This window comes from Melanerpes formicivorus, unplaced genomic scaffold, assembly GCF_026170545.1.
Source record: "Melanerpes formicivorus ecotype bairdi unplaced genomic scaffold, bMelFor1.0.p_v2 SCAF_32, whole genome shotgun sequence".
Taxonomy (NCBI): Eukaryota; Metazoa; Chordata; class Aves; order Piciformes; family Picidae; genus Melanerpes; species Melanerpes formicivorus.
This window is the reverse complement of record NW_027142384.1, coordinates 2,517,440-2,541,282: the sequence shown is the minus strand read 5'-3', so window position 1 is coordinate 2,541,282 and position 23,843 is coordinate 2,517,440. Positions and strand designations below refer to the sequence as shown.

At 41.3% G+C, this 23,843-nt stretch overlaps 1 protein-coding gene across 5 annotated transcripts in view; it reads right to left on the bottom strand.

Annotated features, from left to right (window-relative positions):
- COL22A1 (collagen type XXII alpha 1 chain) overlaps positions 1 to 23,843 on the bottom strand; it is a 224,597-nt gene that overhangs the window by 107,692 nt on the left and 93,062 nt on the right. For all 5 annotated transcript variants that reach the window (XM_068155479.1, XM_068155477.1, XM_068155480.1 and 2 more), the window contains exons 8-12: positions 22,894 to 22,974; positions 22,175 to 22,288; positions 21,575 to 21,619; positions 17,065 to 17,118; positions 16,234 to 16,269 (exon numbers count right to left, since the gene is read on the bottom strand). In XM_068155479.1, the coding sequence (XP_068011580.1) occupies positions 16,234 to 16,269; positions 17,065 to 17,118; positions 21,575 to 21,619; positions 22,175 to 22,288; positions 22,894 to 22,974 (330 nt within the window). The remainder of the gene's footprint in view (positions 1 to 16,233; positions 16,270 to 17,064; positions 17,119 to 21,574; positions 21,620 to 22,174; positions 22,289 to 22,893; positions 22,975 to 23,843) is intronic.

Sequence of the window (23,843 nt, the reverse complement as noted above, 5' to 3'; positions counted from 1 at the left end):
AACTTCATTTGTTCCCTGCATTGGTGATTGTGCTGAACACTGTGTGAATAAATATTAAATGATAGTCACTACACTTCAAAGCTCTGTTTAAAATTGCAAGCAGTATGTAAATAGAATAAAGAAAGAGCAGGAGCAGAGAGCACAGGGCAGTGAAATAGCTGCCAAGCAGCCAGACACTACAGCGGGAAAATGGGTAGGCTTCAGTAGCTGGCATCAAGCCGTGGTGAAGAAAAGCCCATCACATTCCTTCCACCAAGGCCAGACCAAGTTGTGCCACTGAGAAGGATAGAAATAATATTATATACCCACAGGTTGGCTGCCATCCCAGCTTCAGTACAATGAGATTCCAGTGGTGACACGTAAATCACACTTATCTGTTTATGCCATGCACTTCTACTGCCAACATCTACTTTACAGATAACTGAACTTTGAAACCTGTCCCTTTCTGGAAAAATATCTGGACCAGAACAAAAAGGACCAAGATCTCCAGGGAACTGGGAAGAGGCAGCAAAGGTAGAAGAGACTATTGTTAAGGAGGGCAACAGAGTAGTTTCTAAGGCAGCTTTCCTTAGGCTTATCCTATGTTTTCTGGAGTAGTTTTATGCTGTAGGTGGGGTGACCTGTTGATTCTCTGGCCAGTAGTTCTGTGTACAAAAACTTGCACTTGTAGGTAGTTGTGCCTGTGAGGAAGTTCAGTAACAAATACGGCAGCTTAGCTTACAAAGTTTCTAAACTACTGAATACTGCAGGCTCTGAGGATGCTGCACTAGACAAATCACTCTGAAAACTCCATCCTTCATTCCTCAGATAATGGCTATAAATTATTCAAGCAAGTTAGGAAGGGTTTGTGAGCCATATTAAACCAAAAAAAATTAAGCAGAATTCAGTAAAAAATGATAGAATTTTTAATTATTATTATTGGCTTGTGTTTACTTTTTAATGGAAGTGTTCAGAGCCACACAATGGAGAGAGAGCAAGGCCGAAGAACTACCTCTGTTCTTCCTGGGGGAGGGGAGTTCAAAGAAGGGCTTACATGAGCACATGGTTTATCCAGAACCAATGTACAGCAGGAAATGCCACATCATGAGAAATTCAGAGTACAGCCAACTTTCAGCTGCTACAGAAAAAGTACTGGGGTGACAAAAATTAAAGACATGCCCTTGGCTTCAAGCCATTAAATATAGAGGGGTGAGCTGGGAAAGTGTAGGCACAACCAGTCAGGTGCCTTCGTTGCTTTGTGTACATTAGCACAGTCTCATTTCTCCATTTGAGCAAGGATGTCTTCCTGGTACGTCACATGGGTTTACCAGATCAAGGCAGCTCAGTTAGTGACCACTCCATGGCCATGAAGGCTGGCTCTTTTTTTTTTTTTTCCCTCCCTTTTAAAACAAACCAAAAACCAACCAACCAAACCCCCCACCACACCTTCTACTACATGCTCACCAGCCCATAGAATCACCTGAACATTTTGTGCTCTGCGGCCAGATTATATCTACATCTTGTGTATGTCTTTGCATAGCTTAGTGAAGATAGCTATGAAATTATAAAGCAGATAATCTTAATTGCTAGATGATTGTAGTGAAGGATGCTTATGATCAGAATATATTTCTGTATGTGTTAACCCTCCTTTGTCCCCCCCCTCCTTTCTGGAGGCAGCAGGGGGGATCCTGGCGCCACTGAGTCCAGGTAAACAGCCTACCTGGGCGTGATCTCACCCCTGCAGTACTAGAGGCAGGCTATATGTTTGTTTCCCTGAGTATAGCATATACTCAGGCCACATTTGGTAGCTGGTAGTTCCTTGGTTAATGTTTGCGTTGGCAACAGATGCTTATTGGGCCAGTATTCACTGGGGCAAATGGTAAATAGGGGTCGTTTGGCAAATGAGCCCCCCACCTCGGTGTTGGAGCCTGTGTGTGCGTGCGTGCCAGCCAGTGCTTCAGGAGGCCTTGTGGTCCTTTTGCCACGGTCACCCAGCTGTGTGCGGTGCCGTGGACAGCACTCCGTGGGATCAACCGCTGCGTGATCCATCGTAGGAGAAAACCTGGTAGACCGTGTGAACCAGCGTTGCTGACCTGCCACTACCCCCACTCTGAGCCAGGAATTTTGTATCCTGGGAGAGAACAGCAGAGCCACGCGGTGCGGCCACGCGGCCAGCGCCATTTCCTGCCTCCTTATTACGGCACATCCGTGCCACGTTGTCTGGATTATAAATATTACTGAGGAAAGACTCCACGAAGTTCTCAGCTTGTGAGTAAGCCAAGCCCTTTGTAGAGCTTCGTTTAGGATAGCGTTTATATTGCTCCGGGTGGAGGGTTGCCGGTCACTGACCAACCCCTCCCCCGCCACTCTCTGACTCAGTTTAGGTTCTAAGTTCTGTGAATCATTTTGGTTTAAATGCCCATACATAACATTCTGTAAAGATAGTTCCACTAACCGAATATTGATACCTGTGAAGGGCGATTGTAAATACCCCGTTACAGAGTTTGTATATATATAAATAAACTTGTATTTTTCGTTGATGGATCTGCCGTGCATTTCTGAGGGCATATCCACGACAATGATATGCTCCATTGAGTGGAAACAACTAAACCAGGGATTTCTCTATATCCAGCAGAATTTCTCTGAAGAGAGAACAAAAATGGAGAAGGAAGGGATCTGCAAGCATATGGAAAGACACATAGACAAAACAATTCCATATTACCTGATCCTAGAGAGGCATCTGAGGCACACAAAGGAATAATCCCTCAGTGAAGATTTTAAGCAATCTACTCAAGTTTAACTGCTTTGCTTTTCTCCACTCGCAGCTCCTCAAGCAATTGCCAAGTTTACAAATATTTCTTCCAATTTGAGAACAGCTGTGGCCTATAATCACATATTTTGTTTCAAAGTCTGGGTTGCGGCCTATGTTAATGGAAATGAGAGCAAACTAAACAAGAAAATAATGCAGAAAAAAAATCAGTCCAAAACATATGGTTAGATTCTCATTTGCCTGTCAAATACAAGTAAATCACTGGACTTTTCTTTCGGCGTACAGTGTAGGTGACAGAAGACAGATCATTCTAAGGTCAATTCCATGTGTTTTATTTATTTTCTTTTCCAAACTGGTCTAACTCTAACACAAAAGTGCCAATTCTCTAATCCTAAAGTGAAATAAAAATTTCTAACCCTGTCACAAAACATTAATAAAGGTGTCACTGGGAGACCTTCAAAAATCTGCCGAGTAGAACCCCATGAATCACACATCCAGTATATTGACAGCTGCACAAACTGGGGGGAATCTATATTCAAGGTAGGAGGCAAAATAGCCAGAGCTGCAAAGAAATAGAACAAAATGGGTAAGATGGAATGGAATGGAAACAAAAGCAAAACTATACTGTGCAGTGTTAGCACTTCACCATTAACACACCCCTCTCTCCATTAATTAACTTCACAGCATCCCTGTGAAATGAAGTTATAACAACTGCAATATTGTTTTCATCTCACAAGGGTTATGAGTCAGAGGTACAACTGAGTAGAAGACATATGGAAAGTCATAGAGCTAGGAACAAAGACAGAAACTCACTCCAGGCTTCCTGTGTCTTAGGTCAGTGCCATAACCATAAGTTTTCTTCCTCCCAGCTCTTTGGCCTGCATTTAAACTTGGCAACCTGATACTCACAAAGAATAAACTAGAAGACCACAGGTAAGTAGCCTACTGCTGATTCATCATTACACACTAACAGGATCACTATTCCATGAGAATATGTGAAGAAGAAGAAAAAACATGTTGCAAGTTGAGTGTGGTTTACAGACCACATGTGAGAACACTGCAAAAGCAACACATGGTCTGGAAGGATGTAATATCTTTCTCTTCTAGGCTTTTCTATTCAAGAGTTACCAGCTTGAGAAGGTTAAACTGAAAGACTTCACAACTTTGCTTCCAGCAGCCACACAAAATAAATATTTACCTGATAAATATTGTAATTTTTGAGTTTGTCTTTTTTTTTTTTCCCTGAGTAGTGAGGCAAATAAAAAGGTTTCATTAAAAGCTGGGGATGATCTGCAGATAACTGAGAGGCAGAGCTGCAGTGGATATATGTCACCCAGCTCCATTTTCAAACGCTGCTGACCAGAAAGGCAGCACAAATGACTTCCATTCTCCAATGCACAGATATAGGATTCTATTATCTTAATGATGCCAAAAGCTAATATCTTAGCAAATATAACACCAAAACTGGCACTATCTTCTTCTTGCACAAGAAATAAGGCATTTATCTCAACTTGAAGTTCACTTCAGTTCATTCTAAGAAATAAGAAAATCTTCTTTACTGGATCTGTACTATATTCTGATTTAGTAAATAGAAAGGTCATGATACACGGGGGTCAGTAGAAATCATAGGTTTGGCTAGTCTACAGGAATACAGCAAACCCAGCCCAGTATGCAGACAGTTGGCCAGATGAGCATTATGGGCATATTTTGTACTGCAAACCTATCAAAGATTTTATTTAATACATTGCGTAGAAGTCAATTGTTCCCAAAAGCTATATCCTAAGGAGACCCTGACTTTCAAGTGTCTCTGAGTCCTTGAACCTTATCATGAAGATCATGGACTGTACCATGAGACCAGAAGGGTGCTTCTGACCTTTCATCATATGATCCTAGTCTTTTTTCTGAGAATGCAAGTGCCTAATTTTTCAGGGATACTAGGAGGTATCTTTCACTGTAGGAACCCCAACCTCCAACTTTGCATTGAAACAGGTAAAATAACAGCTGTGTAGCAGTTAATTTAGCACATGGTCACCCACAGAACTGGCAATACAGGATAGAAGATACATCAGAACATATTGATGTGGAAAACAGCTACACACTAATCAAGGTAGAGTTCAGAATAGCCTGGAAACATCCTAAAGAGTTCAAAGCTATCACAGGGACCCAAGATCCTGTTAATGAGATTCATACCAGCTGCATCCCCACCACAACACTCCTTCACTCACTGTATAAGTAATTATTGAAAGACTGTGGTGGTCAGAGCCTACTCCTAGTTCACCTGTAATCAAGACAGCTCTGAGTGGAGTACTTACTTGAAGAAAGCATCTACCTCTGCAGCAAACAGGGCTCAGGAGAGTACAAAAAGCTGCTGTATTAGAAATACTTTTGTTTAACAGCTAGGAGAGTTGATCAATCAGTTGCTGAAATATTCAAATTAAGAAACAGTTTTGCTGTCCTATTTATGAGTGACCCTACTGAATAGGAGGTAGAAGATAACTGTAATCAGCTGGTACCACAATCCCACCACACAGAAGAGTAACCTGAGAAATAAATTGGATAGCAATGGGTTTGATTCCCAGAAACAGGACCAGCAGTTCCTTAAATTGTAGTTTTGCTTGTTTGCATGGTTGGGGCAAGAGGGTCCTAAATGAAATATACAAGTTTTTTGGACACTTTGAAATGTGAAAAATATAACAGCTCTGCTCTGAAAACTTCCCTGTCTCAAAGCACAAGATAATGCTCCTTGCTGGCATCTGCCATTGCTCAGGACCAGACAAACAGCTTCCCTAGAGCTAGAGGCAAAGAGTTCATTGAAGTAGAAAAATAACAGAGTCATGTATCATGACATTGATTAATTTATATCCTTACATTTTTAAATAGCACACAGAAAATAATTCTGCTCTTGTAAATGATTTGTCACATACTGGTTGATATTTTGCTTTGAAAGAAAAATCTGTTAATTCTTTTTACTCTGCTTCCAGGAAGTTCCTTATCCTTCAGGTCTCCATACATCCCTCAAAAATTTCAGTAGCTCTGAGAAGAGCACATTCAGGGAGAGGAGTACTGTGACAGAGTGCTCCAAAATCCCTTGTCAATCTGCTCTTAATCATCTGCTGCTACTGATATTCCCCTTTCACTCCTTAGTGTTTATTCTGATGCCTTACTGAAATAAGTAGAAAGCTCTTCCTCAAAATAACCACATCTAGCCCATGATTTCCTCCTTCTTTGCAAAGCCCATTCATTTCAATCTCTCCCTGCTGGTTAAATTTGCAAAAAAAACCCACTGCTCATACTTCTCATTCCTCCCTGCAATGAACAAATTCTCTTCACATCTTTTTAAATATCATGCCCAAACTGGAGACAGCATTCTGTTTCAAGTCCTGACATTGGAACAGGCTGCCCAGGGAGGTGATTGAGTCACCAACCATGGATGGATTTAAAGGTTGCTCAGATGTGGTGCTTGGGAATATGGTTTAGGGGTGAACTTTGTAGAGCACAGATAATGGTTGGACTTGATGATCCTAAGGGTCTTTTCCAACCTGAATGATTCTGTGATATCACCACATACTTATAACTTGCAGTGACATGCCTCTCTCGACTGCCCAACCAACCTGTGGCTGCTCAGTGAAGTCTTTGCCAAAATTATAAACAATTTTGGTCCAATCAGGTATATTTGTTATTAAAGTGATCCTGCTTTCTAGGCCTTTTTCATCTCAGAGTGCGTTATGAAGCTCATGATCATCCATCCCATTTTACTTGAGCACTGAGGTACAAGAAGGAAAAAAGCTAAGGCCAAGATCTCCTATGGAGACAGAACCAGAAATACAAACTTGAGTTTATAGAGACCCAGACCCACTCAGAACAGCAGATGAATCAGATTGTCAACCACTAATGGTCTACATGTTGTTTCCAAGGAAAATAAACATCTGCAATGGAAAACCCCTATGTTTTCTTTACCTGCCCCTTGCTACTATGTAAGTGTTTATAACCTAGCAGGCTGTTACAAACAGATCTGTCATCAGTCTGTCAAAATCAGAGACAACAGGCCTTATGGATTTTGGGACACATAAAATCTCTAGCAGTGCTTAAAAGAAAAAGGATGAGAGACCCAAATGTCCAGGGTTGTGCTTGGGCAAGCAAGAAACGGTGGTGCCATGGTCTCACCTGCAATAACCTGCACCTTCAGAAAGCTCATGGATAGGGCACCTGTACCTTCTCAGCCATGAACATGGAATCTCAGCCTGGCAACAGCTTTGATCAATGTTAAAGGGGAAATCTGTCTGCTTAACTAGAAAGACATGAAAACATGTAGCAAAGAGATGGGCAGGAAACATTTAAGATGCCTTTGATAGGCCAATAGTAGCAATTTGCTCCATGTAATGCTTGAGCTCTCTGTGATTCATGATGGTATAAGATCCACTTCAGAGTGTATGCTTCAGATTGATAGAAAAGCTTTTTTACTTTCGACCTATTTGGCAGCTAATCCATACCTATCCATTGCAATATCACTCCTGGGAGCATTCCACATTTGAAAAATAATTATCAATGACAAAATCAAAGCAATCTGGCTTTTCCTCCCCAGCTCTTCTATCAGAGGAAGCACAAAGTTGGCAAACCTTTCACACATGCTTCCTTTCCACAGTGCCAGTGGAGCTTGGCAGAAAAATCAACTGAAGAAACAAGTGCTGGAGATATTGCAAACTTCTGGTTGCCAGTAGATGTCATTATATACCAGCAATGCACCTGCCAGCCAGGGGCCAATGCTGCAAAGCAATGTTTTCTAAGTTTATGTAAGGAAAAAAAAAAATTAAATCCCAAGTTACTAGTATTTTTGCTCTGCTGAGAATTACGCTGTCACGATGCACAATTACTGTGTGATCTGGCTCCGAGTTGTTTATTACCATCTGCAGCTGTTATTCTGGGTCACAGAAAAACCACAGAATTTATCTAAACCCCTCTAATTATTGCTAGGAAAACGTACTCCATACAACCCCAGTTATTTAGCTATGCAGAATGTACTTTAAGTAAAGTTAAGAAGACTCAAAAATGCTCAACACACAGACTGAAATTGCCAGCATATAAAAGAGGATTCAGAACATATGGGGAGTAAGGCAGATACTAAAAGGTGTATCTCACCTTTTAATCAGAAGATACACAAAAGAAATCGCAGATGTAAACAACTCCAGTGAGCTGTATGACAGCCTTAGAAAGTAAATGAGGTTTTTATTATACAGATGCTTAACTGCTGGACTTAGAGGTTAAGGGCTGAGTGACCTGAACCAATTGAAATCAGTAAGTAAGAATGGTTCCTGAGAGAGATGATTCCCAGCACAAAAAAATAATAAGAAAAAATCCTGCAGATATTGCACTTTCACTTTTCATTACCAGGTCAGTTTGAGCTATGCTCACATTATTTTTTTATTCTGCAATAAAGTAAGAAGATCTGAGTGCTAAAAACCAAACCCCGAGGAGGCAATGTTTCCACAGCCACCATCTCCAAGGAACACCAATTATCGAGCAGTTGTTGATTTTTAGTGGGTTGTGGGGTTTTTTGGTGTGGTTTTTTTTTCTTTGTTTTTTTTTTTTCCCCAAACTTCAGACTCAACAGTATCTCTACACTTGAAGACGTCTTCACATCTATTCACTGCCAAGATGTGCTCACTGGAAGAGCACTTCCCCTTTACCTGGATGCCGATGAACCAATGCTTCTGCTGCCAACTGCTTCCTTATGCGCTCACAGTTATCCTTCAGCTCACTAGCCCTGGGTAAACTGGGTGGCATTTAAGAGTTCTGGCAGTTGGTGTTTATGTCTGGACACCACAACAGCCCAGTCAAGGCCTGTAACCTCACTGAAACACTTTCCCTGCACTGGACTCAAGGTTTTTCAGCAAAAGCAGAGCTGGGCCAGCCTCTAGACAAGTGACAGATGGTCTCTATGAATCCCTTTCCCTTCCCAATGAGAAAGAGAAAGGGAATAAGGGAAAGGGACTTATGGGTTGAAAAAGAAAACTAAAACTGATTTAATGAAAATGAAAATAACAACAAAATGAAATATATACAACCCAATATTGAACTCCCTGATGGCAACTACATCACCCTCAGCACTGATGCTGTGGGCAGGCACTGGAAAAGTTCCAGACTGGACTCAGATGCAGATGGGAGCTAGCTTCAGGAGCTGGATTCTGGAACATGTGGATCAGGAATGAAGGCAGAACAGACTCCTCCTTGGACCAGCCATTCAAGAAGACAGTTTGATCCTCATGATCCCTCAGCTTTATAGCAAATATGATATATATGGGATGGAATCCCTTGTTTGTCAGTTTAGGGTCACCTGCCTGGTCCATTTCTCCCCACAGGTGTGACCTCTTACTTATAGCACTCCAATGTGGTGTGCAAGAGCAAGAGCCTTTCTGCATAACTATCCCTAACAGTAAGTACAAACATAAAGCCTTATCACGTCTAGAAGCAGACACTGTCTGCAAAAACATTAACTGCAGCCAGTGCAGCTATTAGAAAAGACTGAGCTGAAAAGTAAAGCCACTGAACAGCAGTAGTTCTTTTCTAACTCAAATCAGGACATAAGGACACACAATTATTTTTGAGCAATAATTATTTTTATTTGGAAGCTGCAGGAATAAGGACTAATTCTTGTTTTGTGCAAGCTCAGATTCCACATTTTGAAAGCGCTCATAGAGTACATTCTGCTTCTAGAAGTTCAGATGGTTGTTCTTCCTTACTTGTATTGAAGCTGTTTCTAAGCTCTCCGCTTTGGCCCTTGCTTGAATTACACTGCAGCAGCCTGGCAATGTACCCTGTGAATCCTGATCCTGACTTGCAGAATCACTTTTCTGGCTTAGACTTTCTTCATCAACTACAAACTTATGTGGTGCTAAGGGGTAAACTCTGGCTGGTGAGGTGCCCTGCCAGTCATGGGATTGCTCCCAGCTCCAAATCCCTTCAGGATCAGCTGGTCCTTGCTTTACCCCAACACTCAGGGACCTGACTCTCAAACATTATTATAGCTTTGTGTGTCTAAAATACAACTACCAGCCTGAGCCTTACCTGCAACCATGTCACACAAACAACCCTTCTGGTCTCAAAATACATTCCTCTAAAAATATCCAAGCAAAAACTCTCCTTTGCCATCAAACCAGAACGCAGTATCAGACTTCAGCTATCAGACGCCAGTTCTGCCTGTGGCACCTTTTGCAGGCGGAACTGCCCTGATTTTCTTGTGCCCCAAGTCACTGGACGCAAGCCAGCCCCAAGCCACAGGCAGTGTGCTCATGCTAATTTGGCAGACCCTGATGACAGCACAACAGTGGGGTAAAAAAGTTACATGGCTTACAGGTCAGACCTTTCTTATACTGAGCTGCCTCAGGGCAAAGACAGAGAGTGCAGGCCTCTGTGTGGATAAACTGTATCTAGCAGGGTAGATTTCCATAGATTTTCCAAAAGCCCTAAAAATGACAATAACTAATTCTGAAGCAAGTGAGGGAAGAGGAAGCAAAGCCTTTGCTTGAAGGATCTAGCAGGCAAGATTTAAAAGGCCTAAAGGGAAAGAGGTTCTCCAGCTGCATTTTACAGGAACAAAAACTAGTTGCTTTGCCCAAGGTCAGCAAATCTGTCAGAGCCAATTTTTAAGCTTGGGTCTTCTGCAGCCTAGCCCAGAGCATTAACTGTCTGCCTACTTTTCTATGCTTGGCCTTGCATCTCTAATAAGCCAAGCCACTTCAGATGTTTTGTTCTCATTAGAAATCCTATAATAACCCTTTTGCATTTTTATCACATAGAGTCATTACCATTACAATAAAAAAAGAAGAATTTTTTTAAATATTAGGAGAATATAAACTTAATCTACTAAAGTTGTTTCTCATATCCATTGCTGCATGTGTGATTACCAGCATGAAGGGAAACAACGCACAAAGGGAAAGCTCAGATACTCTTACAAAGACATTAGTGAGTGAAGTCCCACTGTAAACGAGTAGTGGGTGCTCCTGGTCAGAGCCTTCTTTAACAGATTGGTTTCCTTTGAAAAATCATAGCAGTGATTTGATCCAATTGTTTCAAGACACCTTTCTGGTGTTTCCTGCTCTTCTTCAACAGCTATAAACATCACAGTATCACAGTATCACTTAGGTTGGAAAGGACCTCGAGGATCATCGAGTCCAACCTATCAACACAGACCCCATGACTAGACCATGGCACCAAGTGCCACGTCCAATCTCCCCTTGAATGCCTCCAGGGTCAATGACTCAACCACCTCCCTGGGCAACCCATTCCAATGACGAATTACTCGCTCGGTGAAGAACTTCCTCCTCACCTCGAGTCTAAACCTCCCCTGGCACAGCTTGAGACTGTGTCCCCTTGTTTTGGTGCTGGATGCCTGGGAGAAGAGGCCAACCCCTTCCTGGCTACAACCACCTTTCAGGTAGTTGTAGAGGGCAATGAGGTCACCCCTGAGTCTCCTCTTCTCCAGGATAAACAATCCCAGCTCCCTCAGCCTCTCCTCATAGGGCTTGTGTTCAAGGCCTCCCCCCAGCCTTGTTGCCCTTCTCTGGACACGTTCAAGTGTTTCAATGTCCTTCTTATATGCTGACTCAAGCCCTGAGTGGACCGAGCTACCATCAGTCGGGCCAAAGGTTTAGCTAGCTCCTATCCCATCTGTAGTAGTTGCCTTATGGGAGACTTTACCAGTCTATTGTCCTGTTATTACCAAACACAGTTTGCAGACATACACTGATTTCCTGAAGCAGGTATGATGTCTTTGTACTGACTAGTGTCTCTCTTTAGGTGTCTCTCTTTAAATAACTTGCATGCACTATTTTAAAGATACAAAATTTTAACCCCCAGAACAAACTGTAAAGAGAAGCTCCAGTACCTAATCTACAGTAAGCAACTTCCTTTTGTTCATCTTAGATTTGCCATTAATGGATTTCATTTGCTTCCTCTTAGCTTTTACAACAGAACAAATGGAAAAAAAAAAAAAAAAAAAAAAAAAAAAAAAGAATTTCCTGCTACTACCTCCATAGCAGTCAAAGTTTGACACATTTTCATCACATCTTTTTCATTGCTTTTCCAAGCACTTGCAGAGCCTTCTCATTACCGTTGCCCTTAAGAATGCTAGGCATAGGACAGTTATATAATGCTTTGTACTTTACAAGACAAGGGCATAAGTTTTTGAAAGCCTCTAAGTTAAACTTTGTATGGAGGCATTAAAAAGGCAGGTTGGCTCATGATGTGGATGGCTGTGCCCCAGGAATGCAGACCTCATACTCTACAGAACTTTCCTTGTCAAATATGATTTCCCTAACTGATCAAGAGTCAATGAAACCCGATCTTGTTTGAACCATCCTCAGAAATGCTCTACAGTTGTTTCTTCTGCTTCCATTCTTCTCCTGTACCTACTCCTATTGGGTCAATAAGGTTTGAAGCTTTGAATTATAACCCTTGCAGGACCAGGTCACCTGGTCTACAAGAGACACATTTTAATAACTTATAGGATAAAGCCAAAACATCGCCTTTCAAGGTCATCATGATACAAAATTATGTGTTTGCTTGTGTATAATTATCAGTTCAATAACATAAGTGCATGCAAACTGTGTGAATGAAGATACAGTAAAGAGACACAGATTTATGAGCAGAAATATGAGAGACTGCATCAGATGCCATAGGGATTAAACATTCCAAAGGTTGAAAGATGACAGCAGTGGAAATTTAAGATCCAATACAGAGCAGCAGCAGCTGAATCACACCTGACAAGGAAATCCACTTGAGAGCAATTTACATGAGCACCTGTAGATGCATTATGTTAATTTCTCTTCTTATATATATGAAAAATTACTTATCCACACATGCATGTTTCTGTACATCAAAAGCCTCATCTACCAGGCCAAGATATTTAAGCCTGGCAGAATATGCTGGGCCATTGCTTGAGCTACGACAGTGAATTTCCTGATTGTCAAAGTTGTACAGGACCTCAACTTGACATGAAATAGGTTTTTAGCCACAGTTGATATTATCTTTTGGTTTACCACTAATGATGTGCTTAGTATCTATGTATTCTAATACAAGCATCACTTTGGCTTTAACTTAGTGATATAAATGAGGTATTGGCCTGGAGAAAGAAGGGCAGTGCCTCTGCTGCCCTTCTGGAAAAGCACAGGATTTGCCCTCTAACAAATGCCTCAGACCTCGCATAATTGCCCTACACATAATACTTGGCACCAGCCTGATCTGGCAGGTGCTTGGCTGTAGCACAGTCTGGCAGGTGTTTGGCATTAGCACAGCTGGAGAGCAATCCCATAATAATGTTTTTAATCTTGTCATCTCAGTCTTTTCAAAGGTGAGATAACTTTATTAGATGAACACTTAGGATGTGAGCCTTGTCATTGTGAATGAGTCCACAGCACATGCATAGCAATAACTGCACAGACTGCAGCTGTTTGAAATCCAGCATCTCCAATCCAGTTTCCTAGCAATGGTCCATACTCATGAAAATCAAGAAAACCTAAAGTTGTCACATCTAGAGTAGAAAGCAAGAATTCATGCCCAGGCAGGCACTGCAGCACAGCAGGCAAACAGGCAAAACACTCTGCACAGGGTGGGTTCCTGAACCCAGGGAACCTCAGGGGAGCAGAGAGACAGAATAGAATAGAATCAACAAGGTTGGAAAAGACCTTTGAGATCACCAAGTCCAACCTACCACCTAACACCATCTAATCAACTGAACCATGGCACCAAGTGCCTCATCCAGTCTCTTCTTAAACACTTCCAGTGATGATGACTCCACTACCTCCCTAGGCAGCACATTCCAATGGGCAATCACTCTTTCTGTGAAGAATTTCTTCCTAACATCCAGCCTAAACCTCCCCCAGTGCAGCTTGAGACTGTGTCCTCTTGTTCTGGTACTGGTTGCCTGGGAGAAGAGACCAATCCCCACCTGGTTACAACCTTCCTTCAGGTAGTTGTAGATGGCAATAAGGTCTCCCCTGAGCTTCCTCTTCTCCAGGCTAAGCAACCCCAGCTCCCTCAGCCTCTCCTCACAGGGCTTGTGCTCCAAACCCCTCACCAATTTTGTTGCCGTTCTCTGGACATATTCTAGCAACTCAACATGTCCAGCTGAGTATGAGTCAACAGTGTGTCCCAGCATCCAAAAGAGTCAGCCATGTCCTAGGTGCACAGCATAGTGAGCTGGTTGAGGGAGGTGATTGTCCCACTCTGCACAGCATTGGTATAGCTCTACTTCAAGTACTGTGTGCAGTTTTGGCTGCTTCAATATAAAAAGGACATCAAACTATTAGAGGGTGTCCAGAAGAAGGTGACCAAGATGGTGAAAAGCCTCAAGGAAAAGACTTGCAAGGAGTGTCTGAGGTCACTTGAATTGTTCAGTCTGAAGAAAAGGCCAAGGGGGAAGCTTACTGCAGTCTACAACTTCCTCAAGAGGGAAAGCACAGGAGGAAGTGTTGATGTCTGATGATCAGTGACAGTACATGAAGAAATGTAATGAAGCTGTGTCAAGAGTTGAGACTGGACATTACGAAAAGGCTCTTCACTGAGAAGGTGGCAGGTCACCAAAACAGACTCTATAAAGAAATAGTGATGGCACAAAGCCTGTGAAAGTTCCTGGAGCACCTGGACAATGCTCTTAGTCATATGGTTCATTTTTAGGTAGTCCTGCAATAAGCAGGGAGATAGACTCAGTAGTCCTTATGGGTCTCTTCCAACCTGAGATATTCCATGATTCTGTAGCCACAGGCTCCCTGTTTAATCAAGCTAGCAAGGTACAGTTGATATGTCCTTGCTCTTCACCAGCAACAGTACTGGCACACAGCCATTGGGTGACATAGGGCACAAACACATCAGGTACCAAATACACTTCCTTCACAGAGGAGGACATGCTGCTTCAGCTAGCAGGAGTACCAAACAAACAAAACAAGCTGGCCATGAACTCAGCTATCTCCATGGCTACACACTCATTTGGGCCAGTGAGTTTCATTTGGCCATTCCAGTCAAAGAAGTTCTGCATATGTGGGATCTTTTTTTTTTACCAATTCAGACCTGCAGACCTATTTTTCTAGGCAAGACAATAATACAGTCAGAGCAATGTGTTCCAATACTTTTCTGCAGAGATGAAAACATAAGAAAACAAGAACTTGCTTCAACTGCAGCTCAATTCATATTGTAAACATCATGTTTCCCACCAGACTGCTGACTCTCACCACTTGTCAAACATGAGCTAGTTTCTTAAGGCTGAATCCTGAGTCTCAGAGGTTAAACAGGGGCAGGGAGGATTGCAGAAGATGGGCAGAAATGCATGCTTCATAGGGCCCATGTCTCTAGCCTGGCATAATAATATTTCCTGCAATGAGCAACCCTCATTTAAATTGTAATTTCACAGGATGCATTGCTACTATATGCAATCAATATATCATAAATCATAGGAAGAACAAATGAGAAGATACAATGGCCATTAATGTAATGTTCTCACTGGTACAGCATTCTTCCTTTCAGACCACAAGCCAGTATTATTTTAAATTCCCTGAGTAATCAGGTAGTCACAGACCCCCTGGAAAAAAACTCCACAGATTATTAATCTCATTTTCAGTGTGAACTATGAGTTCTTCCTTAGTACATCCATCTATCTCCTATATACTCCAGTCAATCTTTTTTCATTTTTTTTCTCACAACTTGATATTTCATTTTGGCAATACAGAAAACACCCACAACCAGGCGTCATAGGAAGACACAGAAAGAAAGAGCTGCTTCTCTGCGGTCTAGGTGAGCACCCTCATTTGTTGTGTGGAATGGGAAGTTTGCAGACAGAACTGCCTGGAAATCAATCCTTTTTAATGCAAATTAGTCCAGTCATGATGCTTTTTTCCTTTATTTTTTCCTTTATTGTTGGTCAGCATTGACCATATTTTCCAAGACAGATAACCTAGCTGTTTTAAGTGGTTGTTCTGTATTCTCTGTTTTAACCTCCAAGTCTTAATGCTCTGTCCTGCCCAATGTTTGCAGCAAGAAAATGTTCTGGCTTTTGTCCTTTAGGTTATTAATGAAAATATCCAATGAAAAGAAACAGTGTGGCAGACTCCTCCTGCCCAAATTTAATACTGTTGAAAATACAATAAGCTCAAAATTATACTTTCCCTTTGTTTTTCATCTTTCCAGCCAGTAGCTTTACTGCATTATCTGCTATGAACTCACTGCTGCTTTACAAAAAGCAAAGATTATTATTTCAATTTTATAGCAATTTTTGTAGCCAATGCACAAATGAAACTCAAAGAACACAGAGGGGAAGAACAATGAACACTCAAAAGTGCTTTTTTTTCTGCAGAGGGAAGCATAACACAATAGAAAAGTTCCCTATAAAGATCCAACTGTGCCACATCTCCTGCATCTTATGAACTACAAAAAGAACACGAGACACAAAAGCAATGGCAACTCCCATTTACTTAGTCCAGTGAAGGATCAGATCTCACCTTTTCTCCTTTTTCTCCCCAGCCATAGGCTCTGCCCTAGAAATGAAAGACGAGAGGGAAAAGGTACAATTAATAGCAAGGATGTCAAACACCACTATAAACACCTATTTTCTCTTTTCCTTGTTAAGTATCTGAGGCATATCTATCTATTTGTCTATCCATGTATATCATGTATATAGAAACACACAACTCACAGGATCACTGCTATAGAGAAAGTAATTTTATTTGAGCATAATACCTTGATAATAATTCAGTAACAAATTAAAATAGAAAACCTATCCCAAATGCTCCTCCTACAGCCAGGAAAACAACTGATTTTCTATTCAGGGCAGAGTCTGATATTACATTTCCAAAATCAAAGATGCCAACACCCTTATTAGAATGAATTTTACATAGAGCTAAGGTTTTTCTCACCTAAAAACTCACTCTGGCATTTGCATTAATTGCAGCTGGGGAAAGCTGTATCTTGGTCATCTGAATGTAAAAGTGTTGAGAAAGATTTGCATCTCCTTTCTATTAGTTGCCTTGTACAGTCACTATTAGATGTGCAGCTGTGCTAGAATCAAGTACACCTAAATTACATATTTTAATTGGAAGGCCAATACTACATCAATTATCAGCTGTATTCGGGGATGAATCCATCCACTTCCCCTCTTCCAAAAAATGACGGTGGGTGTCAGAAAGATCAGCTTTTCCCTGGGATTAAGGCCCAGCAGCAGGAACATATTTAACAAGACACATTGATATTGTAAGCAAGTTCACACCGTAAAGGATAAAACTACTTGCATTTCCACCTCTTTACATAAAAATATTACAATGTTTCTTACTTACCGACTCTCCTTTTTCTCCTCTGAGTCCAGGAAGGCCTTGAATTCCAATTTCTCCCTTGAAAAAGAAAGGGTGTTAATACCATGGAATTAATTAATCCCTTTCTTGACAGGCATGGAAAGAAGAAACGAGATGAGATTGGAGCCATTTGCGAAATTTGTCACATTCATGTTTTTTATTTTGTGGTCGCGTGTTCCTTGCTTTCATTTTTTGGGGAGCAATGTAACAAGAGTTCGACTGAGGTTGTGGACACTTGGTCCCACCAGTCTCTATAGCAAAGATTTCATCTTCTGTCATAAGGATTAGGTGTACTTCACTGCATTTATACTAACTTGAACCTCCAAGTTCTCAGAGGGATGTTAGCCTGCATCAAGAAGAGTGTGGCCAGCAGGAGCAGGGAAGTCACTGTGCCCCTGTACTTGGCACTGCTTAGGCCACACCTTGAGTAGTGTGTCCAGTTCTGGACCCCACAATTTAAGGAGGACATTGAGACTGTTGAATTTGTCCAGAGAAGGGCAACGAGGCTAGGGAGAGGCCTTGAGCACAAGCCCTATGGGGAGAGGCTGAAGAAGCTGGGATTGTTTAGCCTGGAGAAGAGGAGGCTCAGGGGAGACCTTATTGCTCTCTACAACTACCTGAAGAGTGGTTGTAGCCAGGTGGGGGTTGGTCTCTTCTCCCAGGCAACCAGCACCAGAATAAGAGGACACAGTCTCAAGCTGCACCAGGGGAAGTTTAGGCTCGAGGTGAGGAAAAAGTTCTTCCCAGAGAGAGTTGTTAGCCATTGGAATGTGCTAACCAGGGAAGTGGTGGAGTCACCATCCCTGGAGGTGTTCAAGAGGGGACTGGATGTAGCACTTGATGCCATGGTCTAGCAGTCATGAGGTGCTGGGTGACAGGTTGGACTTGATGATCTTTGAGGTCTCTTCCAACCTTGTTGATTCTATGATATTCTATTTTTCATATGAAAACACTGCTAGAAGCCTTCAGACTGTACTGGCATGGCAGAGATGTTTCTGTTGTGGGGTACTTCAACTGTCCCTGTTGTCAAGATTTTAGAGTTATCTTTAAAAGAATTTAAACTTAATTGATTTAGTTCACACTAAATGTTCACAATCAGCTATCTTCTCCCTTCCCTCGCAAGAGGTGCAACATGCATGGAATCACTCTTCCTGACTACTCCAAAAGAGGGAAGACAACCCAGAAAAAAAAACCAGCTAAAAACATACAAATCATAATGGGCAAGGGGCTGAAAATGGAATAAGGAAATACGTAGGGAGGAAAATAGAAAAATGGTCCATAAGAACCCAAGAATTTTTTTTCTTCACTTGTCTCTTAAAAAGGATGGAATGAAAGGAAGAGAAAAATAATTGCATATTCAGGAGATACAGAGCTAAAAGTGCTACCAAAACCAGAAGTGGAGAAAAAAAAAATACCTGCAGATCATTTTCACATATTGCTCTGCAGTGACAAAAATGGAAGAAGGACCACCTGAGAATATACTAAGAGTAGTTTAAGGCTGTGTACAATGTTGCCACCAGTTCCTTCAATTCCTATAGCATCAGGAGCTGTTGAAGAGCAGAAGGCTCTGCCCTCCTAAAAGGTGTATACCAGAGATATGCTTTGCTGAGATCCTTTTCCATCACTAACAAATGCAGCGTCCTCACCTATTTGTACCTCAAAACATTTACACTGTCCCCCTGCGTTACCTTCAATTTGGCAGCATGGGTGACTGAGGCAGAGATGTTCAGCTCTGAGAGATTTTTTTTTTCACCATTTTTAATAATTGCAAGCACTCCTGTTTTGTCCTTCCTTGGAGAGGAACAGAAATTCATTATCTTCCTAAACTGGTTATACCCTTCACCTCTTTCTACTGTTCAGATGGTGTTGTAAGAAAAGCCTGTAAGAGCTGCCACCTTTTTAAGAAAGAATATGCTATGGGAGCTCAGGATAGCAGATTCTGAACACCAGCCCCTCCATCTTCAACTAAGATAAATGACATTTAGTTTAATTAACAGACCCTCAAACAGACCTTTTTAAAAAGGAATCAGAACCACGTAGGCATTACTCCTTTGAATAGAGTGGAAAAGCCACCAACTACCACTGGTCTAGGGAAAACAAAACAAGACTAAAGTCAAAAACTATCTTAACTCAGAGAAGGAGCTTTAAGCTCTCCTGCACTTGTCAACCTCTCCAAAGATCCCTGTTTTGAAATAAAGGGAGGTGTTTTGGTTTTTAAACACTGACCTCTCACACTATTGGTATCCCCTAGTGAGACTCATTTCTCAGGTAACTCCCACCAGCTGTGTGCTGTTTTTCCAACACAGCTGAACCAGCTGCTTTCCTGGGTTCTTATATGGCCACATAGTCTCTCACAGAACATTTCTTACTATGCGCCTGTAAAATATTTTTGGGTAATACTCAAATACCTTCAATCTACCTAAATGTCCCTTGGATTCCAGTTTTTAAGGCATAGATTTCAGCTTTGCAACTCATCATCTTATGAACACTTAACACCCTATAATGCAGAAGTCACTCATATTTTTTGTGGGGTCTTAGTTTTTCCTTAATAAAATACCAAATTGTAATACTGTTGAGCTGCAAATAACATTGACTTTCTTCCCCATGGTCAGCATTTAGCCTGAGTAGCTCAGAATGTCACAGAGAGAGTGAAACGGAGAGAGATATTAGTTCCTGCACATAAAGTAGGGACTGTGACAATCTGGTCCTTGGCAATAGCAATGCATTAACTGCTTTCAACGGTGGTATACATTATTTAATCACATCTTTGAAAGTCAGGAGCAAAATCTATTACTTGCCTTGTTTAGCAGATAGCTTCTCAAGCTAAGTCATTTGTCTGAAATCATCACATTTGTACCACATTGTTGTCAGAGCCTGGATTTAAAAGTCATCATCCCCAGCTCCCTGAGAATGTAACACAGTCCTGACTCGACTGTACACAAATCTTGGACTGCTACCAGCAGGGAAAAGTCACACACATCTGAAGAGTTCTTCAGCATCCCACTTGCAGGAGTTAGACAGCCATTTCAGGATCTGTTGCAGAAAACCTGCTGATGCTGTACTGGGATACGCCCTATTTCTTATTCACCTTGTGTCTCCTGAACCAGTGTGCCATGGTACACAGTACAGACATCCTCATGGGGGCATAGACCTTGCCAAAGCAGTGAGATACAATATGATGTTGCTGCAGGACGCTTTTATTATTGTCATCATCCTCCCTCTGCAACCTCTTCACAACAGTCATGGCTCTGCCATTCTTCAAAACAGCCCCTCGTTAATAGCTGTCACAGATTAAAATAGAAAGTTGCTATTTATATATGAGTGGAAACATAAGGAATCATTTTCTGCAGTTTCAGCCATGCTTCAGTTCTGAGCACTAATGTATCCATGTTCTTTCATGCCAGCTGAAAACATACTCCAAAACACATCTCCTCATTATCCAAAGCTTCTCTCTGCAGATAAGAGACCAAGGCTTGCCAAAAACCCCACAACACACTGCCGAGGATATCTGACCTTCCAAGATCTAGAGATTTCTCCCTTCCATTCCCTTACCACAGTATCTCATAACTGAGTAAGTTTTGGTGAAGTTCAATTCATTTATTCACCAAATGTATAAATTCAGTGACAAATGTATAAATTCAGCAGAAGTGATTCAGATGGATGTAGTTTTGAATATAGATTGTTCCCAAATATCTTTTTAATCACACAGATGGTGAAACCAGAAACCACCAAACCACCAACTTTCACCTCCTCAGCAATGTTGTGAGCCCTTTATTTTTTCCCCCAGTACAAGTGCTCCTTTTAAATCAATTGTCTGAGACTTCTATTTGTAACCAAGCACAGAAGGAAAATGTCTGTATGCTGAAAGCACATGTGCATATCAAAGAAGCTTGTAGAATATGCAGGATAATGTAGAGGCTGTGCTGTGAAACTTAAAGGAGTCATCACAACCACTCTCCTACCCTGTCATCTAGGAAGAAGAATACTGAGGGGCATGGCCTATATTTAACACCATGACTCAGACAGCCTTGCTAAGGATAACAGATTATGGCTGACTCTTTACCTCAGCCTCTCAAAATTTTGGAGAGTGTGACTGGGAGACTGCTCCCTTACCTATGGGTATGCAGCACTGCTGAGCAAGGCACAGCACAGACGCAGCACATGGTTTTCCAGGTGACTTACTGTGAAAGCTGTGTGCGATGTATTGAATAACATTAACTTGCAAAAATGCCAGCTAAGAAGTTACAGGAAAAAAATTTGGAACACACTAACAGTGGCATAAAGCAGCAACAACAAAGCTCAAATGCAAGCCTAGGTCAGTTACAAGATGGCTAGAGACTCCTGAAGTCCCAGGCTCTTCCAGAATGACCTCAACTCACTCATACACCAAATTAACTCTTATTTCTCAAAATCTTCAACTGCTCAGCTTATTCTGAAACTGGTTTATTGTTGAGGGTGTTATTCTCAAACAAATGAACTAGTACATATTACTGACCTTTTGACCTTTAGGACCTCCAGGGCCAATTGGACCTCTGTCCCCCTATGACAAAAAAAAACACAATTAGTGAGACCGATCCTTTCATTATAAAACAAAGCAAGAGGCCAAATCTTACAACTGACAACAACAGAAATGTTTTCAGGTTTCAGTGGAGAGCAGACTGAAACTGATATGCTCTCAAGAACAATGACAGTGAACTGGCTTCTCAGAGGTCCCAATCACAGCCAGTATAAACAAACACATTGCTTTTCAAAGCTGTGAGATTTTTACAGTGTGGCTATCTTTACCTCCAGAATCTCTTCCTTTTTCATTTGAAGAGGGATGCACATAACTGTACTGGTTAAGAATGACCATTTTATTTTCAAGGTTGATACCAGGACTGTCATTACTTCTACATATATCCCACTTGTGAATAACACATGCCTGGACTTTTCTGTGAAGTGCTTTTCACCTCTAGGTCTTAAAATGCTTCAAAAAGACAATTCTTCTTATAACTCACTTGCACTATGTCATATCCCTATTTCCAAATCTATCCAGCATGTCTCAAATGAACACACCAATCTCAATACAAATGAACACACCCATCTCAATACTCACCTTCTGTCCAGCAGGACAGGAACAGTTGAAAGTCTTGAGGTGGCCAACTTGCTCACTGCCAACAGTGGGCCTCACTTCCAGGGGAGGTGCTTCTGTTAGGACCGTGACCTGGCACTACACCCAAACACCCAAGATCATGATGAAACTTTTCATGCTAGAAAGCTTCCTCTACCGCCCCTTTAGAGAAACTGCATAGGTATTACTGGATAATGCAGCTAAATAAATTCTAGTGAGGAACAAAATCCCACAAACACCATTCATTTGAGCAGTGGTGGGAAATGTTGCAAAATTAACAAAGAATCTCTTTAATTGTGATTGAGGGAAGAGAGTTGAAAAGAGAGTGGAAGTTTCTAATGACAGTTGAGCACAGGAAACTAAGCAGCAACTGGCACTGTGTTAGCACTTCCCAAATAAAAGCAGCGGGAAACATGTTGAATATTTCATGATGTATTTCTGTTGTTCCATCATCACTTCAGGGTTTTGTTTCCCCTGACAGTTTGACAAGGAAAGAGCAACTAGGAAACTTCAAATTCCTCATACTCATCCCTCTTCAGTAGTCCTCTTCTGGCACTGCTACCCTACCAATTGTATAGTTAAGTTTCATTCACCATCATTAAAAAAATTATAATCCCACACTGCCTCATATTCCCTCTTTTATGCAATAGATTTCAATGAAGAGTGTTCATGTGAAAATGAATAAATGACAAAAAGAATCTTACTGGTCCAGAGGGAATGTCACAGCAGGTCTCCAGCTCAGCATGCCGAGAATCACAGTAAATAACCATCCGCTGAAGATCAAACTAGAAGATAAAGTGAGGCAATAGTTTTAGAGACAGTGAATTATTAAAGACTGAATGTCCTTGTTCTTGGATACCAACAATGCAGACAAATAGAAACAAAAAAACAGATGGGGCAAACTGCGTAGTGATTCTATGGATTCTGTGGTCAATATCTATCAATAATGGACCAATATTTCAGTATGGTCCAGGAGTGCTGAGCTAATGAGAACCTGCATATCCCTATTACAATTGTGGTACAGATTTTCATGCAAATAAAGTCATATGCTAATCCATATGTCCTGGCCAAATTTCTGTCTGAGAAGACATATTCTGGCCACCACTATCCTTCCTAGAATTTTATCTAGACATGAAGTTTGTTTTTCTCCTGCTGTGCCTTGCAGCTTCTGAACATTTACCCCTGCATGAGAAATACTATTAACACATTTAATATGTGCACTCCTTCCATTTTACACAGATAAGAAAGATTATAAAGTCTCAAAACACCAAGCAATTATGCATGAGTTATACCAGATTATCATTGCTACCAATCAGGTCCAACCTGCAGGTCTCAATTTCTGTTCAACTGGAGTAAGAGTCATTCAAGATCAGGTATTGTTTCTGAGGCACTGGGAGTATATCACGACAGTCTCCTGAGTTAATAAGTTTTCTGGTTTTCCCTATTTCTTCCTATCACAGGAAGAAACACTCATAATGCCAAGAGCAAACAGCAAAACACCTCTACATGTGTAGTTCAGTACCCAGTTTGATGGTATTTGTGGATGATTTTGTCTCTGATTTTAACAGTAACACACTGCGGGATTAGACAGAAAGATTAAATAGATTTCTCATTTTTAATCCCTATTACAGAGATACTGACAGTCTCACATAAA